This window comes from Anneissia japonica, unplaced genomic scaffold (genome assembly GCF_011630105.1).
Source record: "Anneissia japonica isolate Jap-2015-1 unplaced genomic scaffold, ASM1163010v1 scaffold493_len2256704_cov171, whole genome shotgun sequence".
Classification (NCBI taxonomy): Eukaryota; Metazoa; Echinodermata; class Crinoidea; order Comatulida; family Comatulidae; genus Anneissia; species Anneissia japonica.
The window spans coordinates 457,409-476,186 of record NW_022727062.1 but is presented as its reverse complement, the minus strand read 5'-3'; the positions used below and the strand labels follow the sequence as shown (position 1 = coordinate 476,186).

Genomic DNA, 18,778 nt, shown 5'->3' with positions numbered 1-18,778 from the left:
ATGTAAATGGTGCTGTACCAAAGCGTTTAAAATTAAATGTCAAAATTAGGTACAAACGTTTTTTTTTTAACCCCCGCGTACCGCATTATGCAATGTATGGTACATAGACTTACCGATAGTTGAAAATACAAAATAATACTTTGTAATTTTATACTGATGTTTTGGTATAGAATATAAAGTTTAATGTTTTGTATAATAACTACCCATTACTGTATTACATTTTTGTTATTGCTTTTGTCTTACAGTACGTGCATTAATAAAAGACTTTGTATTTTATTGCATTACAGGTTTCAACACAAGTGACGTGTTTCCTGTTAATGCTAGTAACGATTGATCGGTATTCACTGATAGTTAAAGCAGTTCAGTCTCGCAAGTCAAGAAGTATTCGAAAAGCCCGCATTACAATATCCTGCATATGGATAGGTAAGTCTTCTCGGATAAGGACTATAATCCGTAAGCCCAGTGTAGGCAATTTGGTTCGTGTGTGCACTTAAAAGAACCTAGTACGTCTTTCGAGACAAGTAGGAAGTTACTCCGGTGTACTAGCCCATACAGCCTCTGTTGTGGACAGACAAGAGTAGCTGGTACCGGTTTACCGGGTAGCTCAGTCATAAAGAGACTCTTAGGGAAGAAGAAAGTTACTATACGAGCTAGTCCACAGCGCTTTGAGTCTCCGGTATAAAGCGCTATATAAATCGATCTACATTACATTATACCAACGTCTTCAAGATTGTTACAGGGTGCTTTGAAGCATGCTCCGGAGGAAAAGAAATTGTTGACCCGATTTACAACACTTGTTTTTACAAGACACAAAAAGTATATTTGATGAAAAACTTGGGAACAGTTATTGAGATACAGATTTTTGAATAGTAAAAACTGAGGTGTGGAAAGGAACGTAATCACGCTTTCGCACCCTTTTCCCCAGTTTATAAATATTCATCAATCTTTATCTCATTAGCCGTTTCCTAGTGGTTCGTCAAACACCCTTGTTGTGTGTTAGAAACAATAAAATGTTGTACAACATATCAAAACAATGTCCTGTTTCGTCATCGATACCACGAAGAGACGAAAAACATAATGGTTAAAACAGGATAAACCTAGTTTTTAGGCCTAATCATCCTTGACTACAATGGTAAAACACAGACGAAAACATTTTTTTTTTCTGTTTGAAAAACTTCGCTGTATGTGTAAACAGCCTATGTTGGGCACAATTTTATCGTTTTTACGAACAGACACAAACGTTTCACACTAATTAACAGGTTAATTCAAGTTAAGAGAAGAGAAATAAATTGAACATTTGAATTGTTTAATGCTTCATCTTTAACATATGTAAAATATATTCAAAATTTGAAGTAGTCGACTACAAACGTGTTTTTCTCAAACATTGTTTTGGTCGAAATTCGGTGACAGTTTGTTTACACTTACAGAGCAATGCAAAGCGCTGATGAAAATGCAAGGTGTAGTAGTGCTGATGCGTACTTTGTGTTAACGCCTCTAATTGCATTCTTACTATTGCGTACCTAGCCTGGGTTCCAGGCCCTAATTTTGGGTTATTCACTCTTTATTGCACTTAGTGTGCGCCATACCTAGTTTAATTGGCGTCCCATACTCGACGCAGGGTTCCCGGAACGCCGCCCTGAGCGGCGAGTACGAAGCACAACTCAGGGTCAAAAGTGGAACGTGAAATTTGGATATGGTTTTGTAGTCAGATTTGCGAGAAAAACTTCAGCTACCCGTATTTCTCGACTGAGACGTCAGTGGGAGCTGTAATTTGTATGGCAAGGAGATTGAGCTGTCTCTTATACACATCTAGATGTGTATAAGAGACAGCACCTACTTTATTCATTCATTAGGCCTAATAGTTTCATATTGCTGTACTATATACTCCAACATCACTGGCGCATGGTAACAACCAACTGACTGCAGACCATTTCCGGTCACACATTACTCTCCATAACACAGCCCCACCCCCCTAGTTCCGTCACCTCTGGAATTCTTTTTTTTTATTAGGGCCTGGGCAAACGATTCATGCGTACGATTTCCCACATCAAATTTGATGTGGGATATCGTATGCATGACTGATTTTGTAAATCCCGTGATTGGCTTACTTCATGCATATTAATTAATCTTGGTAAATTTTCCAAAATTGAAGATGCAGATGTCTCGACTAGACAGCTAACCAGCTCCCTTCTGCCTACCTACTTGAATTAAAACAGTTAGTATATAGTCCTGGCCTGCTGCGAACTACTATGGACTGATAACCGTAGTAGGCTGTACTTACAGAACCTTGCTCACCGCTAGCTGCTACACAGATCTAGGCTTTTAGGGTAGAATATTGTTTTAAAAAAATAGGCCTCTGTAATGTAATTAAGAACTTAAAAATAGGTCGAGCCTCTACTAGGCTAGGACTACTACATCTGACTCCAGAGGTCTGATCCATCCTCCTTGAAAGTTATTTGTAATGTCATGCCATCTAGTCTAAGCTTAATTGTTTTTGCCATTGCCAAAATTAGTCTTACTAAGGTCTATTATATTTTAGGCCCGTTTTATTAGGGAGGATTATTTTTAGTCATAACTGGTCGACGCGAGTGACTCAGTTTCGTGGCTCCAAAAATATGAACATTTGATTGGTTGAAATTCTTTATTTCGGTCAGCCCATTTATCCAAATACGGAATAAAAGATTACGTCATTCTTTTGACATCCTGGTGCCTGCATTCTTGGCATCCTGGTGCCTGCATTCAGTATTTTCAAGTCGCTTATTCCGTCTCTGAATTAACCTTCTCGTTGGTGGCGCTGTCCAGAATGAGAAAAATAATTAAAAAAAATAAGAGACTTGTGGCAAGTCTACTGCGTACCGTATTTTGCATGTCAGTATTGGGTAGATCTGGGGTACGTGACTCCTGGCACACATTGCTTCAAACGTCGTTGGCCGACACGATTCTACAGAAAATACTTAGTGCGGGAAAAGCAAGTAAAGCCAAGAATTAGAAGAAAAATAATCCTTTTTGTTGGTGCAAGAAAAGCCACCACGATGAATGTGATCTCTGTAGCAGGCTAAAAAGACACCAAGGCTATATGAAAATGTCATGTATAATCCTGCTTTCTTGCAAAAAAGAAGTTTGTACAACACTACAATGACATCCCTAGATTATCAGACAAGCTTTTGAAATATCCCAATAATGTCAGCTCTTCAAAAATCGCTGTAGAATTCGCAATATCCAACAATCTACTGAAAACCCAGAGGACACGGAACTAGGGGGTGCTGCGTTATGGAGAATAATGTGTGACCGGAAATGGTCTGCCAGTTGGTTGTTACCATACGCCAGTGATGTTGAAGTACAGCAAGATAAAACTATTTATGTAATGCATGAATAAAGTTCGGGGTTTGTCGGGTAGTGAAATGATTCATTTTAAGTGCTCCCTCCGTGCATAAGTATAAGCTAAATTAAGGTGATTAATTAGCGAAGATATGGAGACAATTATTTCGAAGTTCCCTCTTTCCAAGAGGGGTCCAAATGCTTTGTGAAAATGAGTACGCCGCGGTACTCATTTTCACAAAGGAATACACTCAGTTGGTTAGCTAAATAACAATATGCAAATTTACATGAATACCTGGGAATAAAGGTGCAATCACGTTCTGTTGCCTAGCAAACGTCTGTACTGTAGCGTGTTGGGTGGAGGGGGGGCTAGCCTACTGATGTACTGTGTATAGCGGGGGACGATGAAGCATAATATGACTAGGCCTAGGCCTAAGTAGACAGTGCAGTTATATGTGATAGAAAGTACACTTTCGAAAGAAATAAATTAAAATAAGAAAAAAAAAATTAACTAGAGGGCCTAAGAATAATTCAGTTGCAGACGTACCTTGTTCAAGTATTATATGCTAACTATGCGGCTCTTATAGGCCTAGCTAGGCAAGGCACTCATGTGCAAAGCAGTGGTGTTTGTTTATCCATGAAAAAAGCACGCCGGGAAAGTTTGCGTTACCAGGAAAAGGTGACGTTATTTAGTTTATGACGTATGCATGCTAACTCACGCTGAGTGTGACGTCACCAAAAAATAAAAATTTTAATATATTAATATTAATAACTACAAGGATTTTGGGCGTAAATTCCCTTAATACGAATTAAGGATAGCACCATCTCCTTACCATACAAATTACAGCTCCCATTGACGTCTTAGTGGAGAAATACGGGTAGCTGAAGATTTTCTCGAAATTCTGACTACGAAACCATATCGAAAATCACGTTCCACTTCTGACTCTGAGTTGAACTCCGCACACGCCGCTGAGGGCGGCGTTCCGGGAACCCTGCGTCCAGATGAAAACTATTTATTTTTTCATTCAACAATCATTCATTTTACAGCATTGCAACTCTAGTTACGTTCTTTTGTCCAGTTACCACTGAAATAATAATACATACTCCAAGAAAAGAAATACACACCATCGTGCTGGGACGCTCCTACAATTGTTATGTTACACTTCCTTACACCTACGAGTGTACCTTAAGTGTTTAGCAGAAATATCCAACAATCAATCCGGTGTTACGGTCCATGTACGGTACGTTCTGTTTATTACAATCAATAGATGTGTTTCCTTTAAAGGAAAACGTATTAAAATTGGAAAGACCGTTTTCCACCTCCATTATGAAGGCTGAAACTCTTATCACGTAGTTGATATGTACAGACGCATCTCCGGTTACACGTGGCAGGCAAGACTCCAGTGGGTGTCTGTATGGAAATGAATAATCATCAATTCCATACTGATGAAGTCGAAATCTTGAACTGTGATTCCAGATGGTTTCAACATGACGTGAGAGAATCTATCTATATTGCCGTCACCAACCTATATCTCAATAAGGAAAAGGGCAGACATTCAGTCTACCTACAGTCAATATGAATATGTCACGTGACCCGGATATCTATCCGCCGTGACGTGGCTAAGCTTTCGTTCCAGTCTCTTTCTTCTTTATAAAGGTTCGTCATGACAATCGACTTTTTAGCTGCATTGTACTATTTAGTATATTTTGACAATTTGTAAACATTATTGTAAAATTTGTAAACATTGTAATTTTTATTTTGAAATAAACTGCAATTTTAGCGAACTAATAAATACTTGAATGAATACATGATAATATAAAAAATAGTAAAAATACATTGCTAAATGCTACGATAGTTAAATTCTACAAGCTGTACAGTAGTAATAACAGAATATTCACACCCATACTAGTATACGTTACGTTGTATAATGTTTTGCTTTTTTTTGCGTAGACTTACATGTATACAGTAGATGTATGGAAATAGACAAACATTCTAGTTTTTGTTTTGATACTCAATTTTGTAATGTTTTCTAAACGCTGTATACACAATGAGAATCTGGTCTTTAGAATGTAAAGTTGATTGATACATACATTAATCTTCGAGTAAAAAATATCATTTGCATCACCAACATAAGAAGAATCATTATTTTTTGGTTGAATGTTATTATAAGACATCAATATTTTTCTAGAGGCAGAACCACAATGATTGTGTACAATTGAGCCGACGGTTAGAGCAGACTCATATAACTACAGAGAAGAGCAAAATAAAGAGAAGACAAAAAACAAAAGAATATTGCAATATATTTCTGTCAATAAGAATGATAACATTCATAAATCAAAAGTTGAGAAGGTTATGAAAAAAGTGTGAAATAAGAATTAGAACTTCGGTCGATAGTGATTTGCAATAATGTCATCCCTATAGATGATTTTTTCTACTCATTTCAGCAAGTCTTGGTCAGTCGTTGTAAACAGTTTACCAATGAACTAACCGTAATATCGTAGGCCTGCAAAATGTTTTGCTGCTCGTCGGGATGTTTCGCCGAATGTTAATTCGCCAACAAACGTTTCGTCGGCATATAATGACCGAATGAACACGTTATTTTTCTGACACTTTTTTTTATCGACAGGACATATCACCGACAGGAAATTTCGCCGACAGCTAATTTGCCGACAGTCAATTCGCCGACAGTCAATTCTTCGACGAGATTTTCACGGAATGTTAATTCACCGACAGACGTTTTGTTGGCAGACAAGTAACCGAATGGACTTTCGCCGACACGTATTTATACCGACAGAACATTTCGCTACTAGACATTTTGCCAAAAGCTAATTTGCCGACAGTAAAGTTGCAGACAGACAGTTCGACAACAGCAAATTTACCGACAATTTCTATAATTTTTATTGTTGAAATTGCAAAATCATTATGAAAATCATATGAATCATTATCATTATCTGTCAACAGATTTTTACCACCAGCATTTCATTTACCGTCAAAAGGGCACTTCTCTGACGGAAGACAACAACCCGATGTAAACTTTAAACCTGAAAATTAACTTTAATATGAACTATTTTTAGTGGTTCATTGTATACAGTATTAGTACAGCTATAATAATACAGTACTGTAAGTACATGTTACATTAAAGCTAAAAACAAATTGTCGAAAAATTGGCTACTAGCGAATTGGCTTTTTGAAAATTTCGTCTAGTCGTCGACTTGGCTATCGGCGATTTGGCTGTCGGCGAACGCACTGTCAGCGAAATATTTCAGTCGACAAAAAGAATATATCAGAGAAAGTGCATTCTGCCAAATGTTTCGGTGTATTGGCATTCGGCCAAACAACACCTTTGCAAGTACCATGCACGCCTTTCAACCGTTATTAGTAGTCTAAGCTGTATGTCATGGGAAACCAAGTCGTAAGTTATTAAATCTGACAGTCTACGGTACTGTATTCGATTTAAAGTTTAAAATTGTTGTCAATAAGTCTGAGATTTTAAGGGAAAATAGAATACGACATTATTGTTCATTAGTGTTGACATTCAAATGCCATAAGTCAAAATGCATAAAAAGAAATAAACTAATCATTGTTTATTGAGACGTAACCACAATAATTCGTACCTTATATAACGAGTGGCAAATGAGAAAAACGCATTTAAAGATTTTTTTAAATATTATATTTTATTAGCATACCTTCTTTTTATGAAATTGCCTAAATTTCTCTATGATTATAGTACATTGCCTCCTAATACTGTGTATAAAATATATGAGCATAAGAACGATTGGTTAATTAGCAATTCATCATTAAACTTATTCGTCACTTTGTAAAAAAAATAATTAACGTATAAATTGCAGTAATTTAACATTCGCCACACATTCGACACTTTGAGAGAACAAAAGTCAAACCAACTAACATTCGCCACTGGAACTTCAAGCCAGTAGGCAGGATTTTTGATGTGAAGCGTTGGGTACCGTACGTATTAGCGAGCAAAGTGAGAACCTTAGGCCAAGGGACCTGGGCCATCTTGGGATCCCTGGGGGTGCAGGGGCAGAGCTCCAATGGGGGGGGGGGAAGCTTTCCGAAGCGCCGATAAATTTGTATTTTGAGTGGATTTCCTGTCGATATAAATCGAAAAGGTACTGGGTTTGGTCTAGGGGTTGCGCCAGCGGGGGCCGGGCAATCCGTAGGGGAGAGCTGCCCCCCCCCCCAAAACCACAATTCGTCGCCGGGAGAAAAAATATAGGCCTATTTATTTTCTACTAGTAGACTCTAAAATCAATTAAATAAGCCTTTGAAACCCCCTAAATCTTCAAAATAAATCCTGGAGCCACCACTGGTTTGGTCTACAGGAGCTAATGCTTCGTACAGGTCATTCCATTCAAAGAAACAGCCTTTATGGTAAAAGCCTACCTGTCGTTAGCCATTGTAGCCTAGCTAGGTCAATACATAACACCGGCTGTATGAAATTTATTATAAGATTGAAAATGTTAATCTTATTAATGTAGTAAATATTATGTCCACGTTTGAATTATTGTTTTACCTAGTTAATCTATATTATATATAATTTAAAATGTATTTATGTATTTATATTATAAAATATTTTTAAAAGAATACTGTGTTTACGTCTTAAATAAAACTAGGCCTATCTATTGGTTGTATAAGACTATAACATAATATGAATGTTTTATCTGTAAAACAATTTAAATGTGAAACAAATGAGCACATAGTATAATATGTATTGGTCGAGTTAAGAGGCATAGTGATAAGGCAAACACTGTTAGTGTTAAAAATGTTTATATACCGGTAAAGGATAGAGGGAGAAAGAAGAAAAGCAAAAAGATCCGGAGCGGCTCAGAATTGTACCGAAAATTAGATAATAATGATAATGGCTCAATATTTTACGAGTTTGTATAAATATATGCTATCTGCGTATTAAGTCAGATGCGTGAGTGTGCGCTGAATATGTAGTTTTTCTCGAAAAGTGCGTTATAACAAATAATACGGAAACAAATCGTTTCAACAAAAATAACAGTAACAATAATGATTAAAATGATTTATAATGATTTATGGAAATTAATTAATTTTGAATGTAATTTAGAACTAGCACAAAAGATTCGTTTAAGTTTCTTATTATAATTAATGTATTTAATAGTAGGCCTATAGGTATTGTTTTAACCTATGGCCTGTACGAAGCATGCGCTCCTGTAGACCAAACTTGACCAAACTGTGCCGTTTCGATTATCTATGCTTGCACGCACTCTCGTTTAAGGAGAAAGCCCTACGCGAGATATGCGTAGTGCGTGAAAATGATACATTCGCCGGTTTGTAGTAAACAAATCGATTGATATAGCGACATTAGTCAGTTTGCTAATTAATATTCTTCCTTAATTACTTATCTAATTGACTCAACTTTTTTTCAGAGATTCTACACAGTAAGACAACTTAAATTCACAAATTAAAAAAAAAAAAAATCAAAAATCAATTTTTTCACATTCGCCACTACGTTATATAGGGGGCGAATTAAGTAGCGTATTGAAATGAAAAGGATACATAATGTAGACACGTGACCGTTTAAATAGATGAGGCGTGCAGATGAGCCTAGAATGAGTTTCATCTATTTGAATTTCAATTTCATTCAAGATGTACAGAAATGAACATGAATTTACAATATGAGCAGAAAGAACATAAAAATACCATCAATAAATTGGAAAACTTGAAAAAGATAAAATGGAATAAAATATTACTAAATGGCAGGACGTCGATCAAAATTACAGAATACAACATTGCAAGACATGATCTCATCCTTCACACAGATGATTAAACCAACAACGCTACACAATAAACTAATCATTCATTTTGTCAGTTAAGAAAATATCGAGCAAGTATAAGAATTCCAAGTATAAATCTCTATTTCTATGAGCACGTTCATTTAATAGTTAATTTTGTTTTCTCACAATGCCCATTTCGACGTTGCATTATTGACTGTTGCTACGCTTCTATTTATGGAACGCTAAAAGGACAAATTACAAGTCGCTCCGTGCAAAAGTCAGTCGCAGTGCAAAAGTCAAGTGGCGCAGTGCAAAACTAAAGTGATGCAGTGCAAAACTAAAGTGGCGCAGTGCAAACACAAAATGCGTGTGCAACCACTTTAGTTTTGCACTGCGCCACTTGACATTTGCACTGTGCCACTTGACTTTTGCACTGCGATTGTAGTTTGTCCTTTTGGCGATATCACTCCTAAACTAAAGCAATGGTACACGCATTTTGAGTTTGCACCGCACCACTTTAATTTTGCCCTGCGCCACTTGATTTTGTACTGTGCCACTTGACTTTTGGCGATATTGTATGGAACGCCAATGGAAAATGAACTCATTTTTACTAGGCCTATATTATTAATATTATTATTTCTTTGTTGTCGTCGGGGACATATCTCCCTAGGGGACCTCGGCCCCCATCGGGCAAATCCTGGTACCACCCCTCAATCAAACTCTTTTTAAATCACCATTTACACACGGATTCAATTCCTCAATCATCTACATCAACAATTGGATATTTTCTTCCCATTGCCTGGAGTGTACAAGTAACGAAAAAAATAAAACTTACGCATAAGTAACAGCACAAGCAATAAAAATGAGGGAGGGCAAAAAACATTTGCAACGTATAATTTGATAATTAAAGTTATAAAATTTAAGGTCAATAGTAACATACAAAAAAATGCTAAGTGCTGACAAATATTTTACATTTTCAATTATAAGAAATATATATATATATAGGCCTATGTATATATATATATATGTATATATATAATTTAAGCATTAATTAAGAGTTGTGCTTAAACGCTGCAAAGGCATTTAAATAAATGAATTGCATTTGTCTCAAATGATTTTCTCTGTTGATTGAGAATGGCAGTGGCACACATAGTCTTCTAAGCCCGGATCTGTTGTAATTAACCTCCGATACTAAAATATACTGATTTAATATTTAATACTAATGAATCTAATGAGGATGCGATACTATGAGTGTTGATAGAGTATAGTCTTGTGTTCATTGACCTTGGTCATTCAAATGTCCATAGAATAAACTTGACATTTTTGATGACGGAGTACGTCCCGTATTTTTCTGTATTCTTAATTTTATTTATTTATTTATTTATTGCCATTTTTCTGCTGTTTTGATATTTTACCTTTTGTAAACCCATACGCAACAGCTTTGTTGCTGCTATGTATGTTTGTTGTGAACATTGAAGTTTGAATAAATATACTTTAAATAATAAAGTGTTATTCGTATTTATTACTCAAAAACGCGCCCACAAAGTATGTTAATCACATATCGTTGCAGCAAAAGTGTCACTGAGGGCCTAAATTAAGTTTATGTTTTCAACTTCTTTGGATTTATTGGGCTTTTTTTTATTAAAATAATTTTACATTCGATTTATATTTTTTTATCAATATTCATTATTGGGCCTCTAGTTTTTTTTCTTTACATTTACGTGTATTACATGTTAATACATACCGGTACTCATACGCGCACGCTGTTATATAAACGAAATAACGCCCAGAATCATCTTTACTCGTCTCTGCGCTTAGTGAAGATTTGTCGTACCAGAATACATACTTTACTCGTATCATACCGGAAAGTTAAAATGAAAGATATTTTGTTGTCACTTGGTCACTCCCAAGTGACTGTAGATAACTTCGAGAGAGAAGGGGTAAGCCACGAACAGATTTTATTCTAATAAATTAATCAGTAAAGTACAGAAATATAAACAATAAACATAGGCCTAACTTACATAGTGCCGGTGCCGCATTGTGGAATATAGGCCAAGGATAGGCCTAGCTTAGGTCTTGTATAATACGACCATAACACATGGAATAAACATCATCATTTTCATATTTTGATGCAATAATTGACGTTCCATACAATATCGCCAAAAGTCAAGTGGCGCAGTGCAAAAGTCAAGTGGCGCAGTGCAGAAGTCAAGCGGCACCATAGAGATATAATAAGAATATGTTTAATAGCTCTATGAGCGGCGCACAGTACAAAAGTCAGTGGCGGCGCACGCATTTGAGTTTGCACAGCGCCACTTTAGTTTTGCATTGTGATTGTTGTTTGTCCTTTTGGCGTGATATCGTCAAAAGGACAACCACAACTGGCGCAGTAGTCCACCAGAAATACGGATTTGAAGCACCGAAGTTGGACATAATTGCAACAAAACGTTTTTTTATGAATATATATAGTTAAATTTTATATCTACAACATACAAAAAGTTTACCAAAATATACCCACGGGAAAGGTGATTTTTATAGCAAAGAAAACTGAACTATTTCACTGGGCTTATACGTCCTGCCTAGGATGTGTGTGCTGTGCCTTGGTTACGAAGCGCTTTAATTTGATTTGCCGCTGACATTTTTGATTGGTTAACATACCTTCAACAGTCTGCGCGTACTCATTTACGCAACACACGTACGGATGGATGAGGTGATGCCCAGTGACATCAATATTCTATCGGTGGCCCGTAGATGGAGCCGGATCGGTTCTGATAATGTAAAAAAAAAGTTGCTCCGCCATCTAGAACAATTAACTTCCTGACAGGTATATACAGTAGTGTATTCATTACATATGATATCATTATGTGTTTGTATTCCGTAAATGGACTTGCTATGTACTGAAACACAATGTGATGTCCCAATTCCATTAAACTACTTGTATACAGGCCACATGGCCTTGAACATTTGACTAAATTCATTATGAAGTTAGGCAATAATTCCACTTTCTTAAGTGATATTCACCGATGTACTTATTGGTTACAATCTTTTGTACAGGTTGGGAGTTGTGGACCCATCGGGATGTATGATGAATTGATTTAGCTATAATAGTAAGATTCAAGAAGTCTGCATTTGGTTTTGTACATTTGAGACCTGTCTCTTAAGAACCAAAATCACATGAACACAGAGGTACTGTATAACTAAAAGATACAAAACAGGACACGTGCCCAGGTGCTGAACTAGGGGGCGCCATAACGAGTCGGGACAAAAACTATAATCTGTCTCTTATACACATCTAGATGTGTATAAGAGACAGCCGCAGTACGTACCGTGTAAAAGTCTACTTTCAAATAGTGCTGAACTTTTGGTTATAAAAAACACCTTTATGTACGTCCTATTTTGGTAAACTTTTAGTATGTTTTTTTACATATAATTAAGTTTATATTTAGACCATAAAACGTTTTGTTGCAATTTTGTCCAGTCAAATCCGTATTTCCGGTGGACTACAGTGCAAAAGTCAAGTGCAGTGCAAACGTCAAGTGGCACAGTGCAAAAGTCAAGTGGCGCAGTGCAAAATTCAAGTGGCGGCACACGCATTTGAATTTGCACTGCGCCACTTTAGGTTTGCACTGCGCCACATGTGATTTGACCTTTTGGCGTTCCATATCTATTATCATTCCCTAAACCCTTGTTGATCGTTGATATGCAGGTATAAACACTCCCCACGCGCTGTATTAAACATTTTCACTCTATTTTTTTTTTGACGATCCAAGATAATGAAAATAGCAGATAGTCGTTGCTTAAAGCGAAAAACGAAACGAATGTAGAGCCCCCTTGGTGTCTCTAGACACGCAGGAATGTATAGACACTAGCCTGTTAGGTCCATTATAAAGTTAGACCTACTGTACACTTACTATTGCATAATGTTTTGCAAACAAGTATTGCTAGCAACGCTTGTATATACTGGCTACAGAGGCAGTGGCGTATTGAAGATTGGCTGCTAGGGGGAACGCGAAGGTGAAGTGGGGACCCAATGATCATAGGGGCGGTAACTCGCAAAATAAGGTGATTTTAGGTGATTTTTAACTACCTGCAAGTGATTTTTGGGGTGGGGGGGGGGCGACTGGGGTGAGAGTAATTTTTGGAGGGCCGTGCGCCCCGCACGCCCCGTAGATACGCCACTGTAAAGAGGCTATATAATGGTTTAGCACAAGGTAAATATAGAGCCGATTGTGATTTTATTTAGTCTAGTCTAGCTTTTCTATATACGGTGTTAGTGGACAACAGCTATATTTGGAACATAGACTAGCCTTTTAAGATCATTTTAGGATTGAATTATACATTATAGCATTCAAATTGTTATAATAATAATGGATCTTTAAGATGAAGCAATAATTGATTACGATTTAACTCCAAACCAACACACACCTTGTTATTAAAGAGTCGATTAACTTCTTCCTTTAAGCGATTTAAGTCTAGTATCTTACAAATTATCATAAAGGTAGGAGAATAACCCATAACTGGCAGCATCATTGCGCTGAATTGCGTATGGGTGGTCGATGACTACCTAGCAGCCGTAAAGAGGCGATTCATGGTAGCTACAAGTTCACTCATTGCGCTGAATTGCGTATGGGTGGTCGATGACTACTTAGCAGCCGTAAAGAGGCGATTCATGGTAGCTACAAGTTCACATCATTCCACAACGACAGGGGCTGAAATGAACCATAACATCGGGGTAACCCCCCTACTCTTCAGAAAGGTGAAATAGGTTCTTTAAAGTCCACACGAGCCAGATGTATACATTATACATTACTATTATTTACTACTATTATTATTACTATTATTATAATACTTATTGGATTTTAAACGACGTGCAGTAAGTTTCAGCTATTTTTCATTCATACCAAACAAAATAAAACGTATTTTCTCTAGATCGATACAATCCTAGGTTCTAGGTAAGCATTTAACCTATTTTACTTGTAACTTAACTACATTTAAATAACTAATAACACAAACAAGATAATTACTGTTTTCTTTTTCTGGCTATAGATATTACATGGTACATTTTGTATATTATATGTGATTAAAAAATAAAATACTACTAATAATAATATTTTTTATATTAAAAATAATGCTAATGATGATGATAATAACGATGACGATCAGAACAACCACAATGACTACCCGATGATTATTATAACAATAGGACTAATAATATGAATGAAACTAAGTGTGTCAATTGTCTAACATAGGCCTATTGGGTATATTGCACTAAATGCTGTTCCTTGATTCATGTCATATCAGAAGTCTACGGACCTAATTCCAACTACATGGCACCGCTATCCTTACGGTGGATTACTATAAGCTGTCTGCATTATAGTCTTAACGGCTATAATAGTGACGTAGCTAAATGGTGTACCGCTCTACATCGACTACTGGATTAAAGTGATCTAACCAGTTAACTGGCTATATTTTTTAACCCTCTCAGAAAAGGCTATAATGTGTCTAGCATAAGCTATCCATACGGCTTCTTAGTGGACATAAAATCGATGAGAGATATAATAAAGCCACAGTTCTGTCAAAAAGAAGTAAATTTTCGCTTCATTTATATATTATATCTTATGATTTACGTCACGAGATGATACACTATTTTCACCACGCGCACACAACTACAGAGAAACAAAACCAACGCAATCTGAAATTCACTGTACGTTTCAATTATGTTCAATAAAAAAACATCTATGTTAACCAAAAACTTCATTCATAATTAATATTCCAACATTATTTAACATTTCATGAAATTATAAGCATTCGAACTTCCAATAATAATAATAATAATGATAACCATCATCATCAACATCAACAACATTATCGTCGTGATCAACAATAATAATAATACTTTATCATCATCATTGTCTTTATAATCATTATCTTCATATTAATCATAATTATTACTAGTAATATTATATTATTATTATTATTACTACTATTATTATTATTATTATTATTTTATTATGTCTATCATTATAATTTCATCATAATCGCAATCATTATTATTAAGTTCATTAATTGTATTAGTATATATATATTTTTTATTATTAATTGGTAACGCAAGCTGTCTATACAACAAAATTGGCTTTTATCACCCAGTAAGTGTTTAAAGATTCTCTCGATTTTCATAGCGCTTATTTGTTTATGTAAAAAACATTTTTATTTTTTTTTCATAAACTATCTGAAAACAGCAAATTTTCTTCGTTTTTGTAATTTTTCATACATAGTGGTACAGATTATTTATTATATTTCTTTAGAATCTATAATTACATAAATTATTAAATTGTTTTGCATTTTTAATTGTAAATATTTCACAAATCAGATGTTAGTTTTAATGCTAATTTTAAATCAATAAAAGAAATAGAAACCAAATCTTCCCTGGGAATTTCTAGATAACATAACTATTTAAAAAAATCATTTTAAGAAAACTGTTTTCTCCGCCTGTTTCCAAATCCAACTAATTATATTGTACTGTTTAAACGATATTGAAGATTTTAAGTAATTCATTATTCTGTATTTTCAAATCACTTCCATTTTTAATCTCCTATAATCTCTCATAATGTATATAGGCCATTGTTAGTGAATAGATACTTATATATTTATATATGTATATTTTGAATCCCTTTATTTATTTGAAGTTTTTAATTATTATTATTATTATTATTATTATTATTATTATTATTGCTATTATTATTATTATTATTATTATTATTATTAATATCTTTATTTATTTATTTATTTGTCTTCTCTATCATGTTATAATATATATTTAATTTATTTAAAAAGGGACCCACTGTTGAAAGCTTTGCTTGTCGTTGTTTTTCCTTTTCCACAAATTGTAAATTATTTGTTATGAAAAAAGGAAATGTGGAATAAATTTGGTGATTGAATTGAATAAACTCTGCTTAAAACATTCCGGCGTACGGTGCAAAATTTAATGGATGGTTGGACCATGCTTTATTAAGCCTTCATACATTGATGCACCTCTGGTTTTAAGCCTCTGAACAAATACAAGATTGTCACCGTGTTTGATGAAAACTTAATGAAGGTTGGGCACTGTTAGAATGCTATTGTAAAAATTATTGTCTGCTGTATAGTCGGCATAAGAATGGAATATTTCGCTTAGCCTAGTCCTATTTTGGAAAATCTGATAAAATCCCAGAGAAGTCTCTGATTCTTAGAGAAAATTTGAAGTTCTCGGGAGACCAAGAGATAAACCAAAACCCATGAGGGTAATCTGACTTACGCGCTCTGCTCAGAGATTAAATCAAACAGCAGTATCAAATGACGTAGAACAAAATTAACAATTTAAAAAATATACAATACCTATTACGAAAAATCGAATCTGAATGTAATTGGCGGTCTCTCTTGAATTAAATTTTAGAAAGCTGTTCAATAAAACAAATGACATGCTAAAAATTTTTTTTTTTACATATATTTATATTCGAGCATAAGTTAAGGAAATTCGAATTCTTGTATTAGGCTAATGCTTGTTGAAAATATTTAAATTTCATTAGGGAGTTAAAATGGCGCAAGTTCATGTACGCATAGTATATAATATGACAGAAGGCAAGAAACCACGCATTCGATCAAGGTTTTGTCAAGATAATTTATTCATGAAGTCTGCAGAGCTAACATAATCTCAAAATGGTAAACTACATTATTTTGTTTAAATGAAGAGGTATCCTTAATTGAAGCAGGTATAATCAATGTATGAGGGAAGAGTTTTACTATTCAAATTTTGTCAAATAATTTTTGAGCTTCTTAACTAGAGTAAATTGATAGCAAATCGATGTTTCCATGCTTCAAATGTGTTGTTCCCAGGAGAAATACTCATCGATTTATACACCTAAATATCTAACCGAATTGCCTCCTTATGTGCAATGAGATTGTATTAGCATTACCTTTGTTTAGTTACTAATAAAAGTCGATTCTTATTATACCGTCTACATAATTTATATTGATTTTTTTAAAAGTATGCAATGATTTTATAGATTTCAAATTGTATAGGCATGGCAGTCCTATCCGATGCTTTTTAGTTTTTTGTGTGAATTTCCGCATTTACTATAAATGTTTCAACGACAAAATATTGATATGGTAAAACATGACGGCATATCATGTTTATCCAATAATATCAAATATTCCTCCATGCTTGTATCGAACCAAATCTAATATTATCCAATCCAAATATAATAATTCTACGTTTATGGAAGGCTACGATCTTATCATTTGTTATTCTACGAAACTATATAATTATTTATAAGAGCTAATTGGTTGTTGATATAGGCCTACATCATACGCACTTAGATATAATCAAGGCCTTTTTAACATTTCCAATTTACATTTTTTCTAAAAGGTATGTCAGACCACTAAAATTCCTTGGCAAAAAATTTAATTCAATTGCTGAAAGTGTTAGTAGATTTAATGAGAGCACGAGAAGTTGAGAATATTCAATGACTCAATTTGAGACAAAACAAATGTTTAATGTAAATTTAATCCACGAATCTTGAGTACATTGTACCTTTCATTGAAGTGCATCTTTATAAACACATTGTCCTTAATTTATTTACTCACAATTCAATGTTTCAGAATGTAAGTGCTAAGAAAAAAAGAAATACTGTGCGCTCTACCCTCCCTGCGGTTCGCTATGATTATGCAGGTCCTAAGTTCTAGACGCGCTTAGCTATATCAGCATTAAGAGTCAACACCACTTCTTAAAAAAATTTCGTGGGCAGCTTTAATATTGATTCTGATTTCAGTATAAATAAGTGATTGATGGGATTTTTAATGCAGTTGCTTGAATATACTCAGTTAATGAATCAGGATCATTGAAAAAAAAATAAGATGTCCTTGACTATAATAACATAGGATGATTGGACCCACGAATCATTCATTATAACTACATCATTGGTTAAGATTTTTTTTTATTCATGCTTTTTCCATTTAACAAAGCGTTATACGACTATAAAATGTAAAATGTATATTTGATTAGTCCGAGGAGTGCTTAAAAAGATACTTTGTAGGTAAATTGTACTTGTTTGTTTATCGTATCCAGAAATGAATTTCTGATGATTAATAATTAGTCTGAGAATATTGCTAAATAATTTAAACAATATTAATTGGCATTTTGTACACAATTGTTGTTTGCTTTAGTTGCGTATCAAATTCAGTTTTGTAAGAAACGCCATTTTTGAAATTGCCAATATGATTGTGGAACGAAATGTTTTACTACATGGAACAGGTGGACTATCGTATAATGGGATGATACAAACCCTACACTCATAAAGTGCAAGATTATTTAAAATGACTTTCATACCGTTTCGATCAAAATATTCATCGTAGCAATCACCACCATATCCATTAGTAATATAGTGTATAAACTATTCAATGTAGGCCTATGTTGAAAGAATTCCAATAACGCTATCAAGTTCACTTGTTTTTTCTCGGTTTAGGATAAAGAATGTTGAAATCATGAAACATATTCAATTAATTTATAACACCGTAATTGGGCAACTTAGTGCTGGTAATAATTCAATGGATTTCAACTGTAGCTAGATGTATTTGTCTCTAATAGTTTTTATAAATAAATTTGTAGATAGGCAGAGGTTTCTTCCTTACGTTGTCATATTTGTTCTGCAGTCTACCTATA

The 18,778-nt window shown here is 34.7% G+C and overlaps 1 protein-coding gene across 1 annotated transcript in view; it reads left to right on the top strand.

Moving 5' to 3' along the window:
- The first annotated feature begins 293 nt into the window (after positions 1 to 293).
- The window catches only part of LOC117113463 (bombesin receptor subtype-3-like), a 24,508-nt gene continuing 6,023 nt past the window's right edge, over positions 294 to 18,778 (top strand). The window contains exon 1 of the mRNA XM_033256796.1: positions 294 to 423. Coding sequence (XP_033112687.1) covers positions 318 to 423 — 106 coding nt within the window. The 5' untranslated portion in view covers positions 294 to 317. The remainder of the gene's footprint in view (positions 424 to 18,778) is intronic.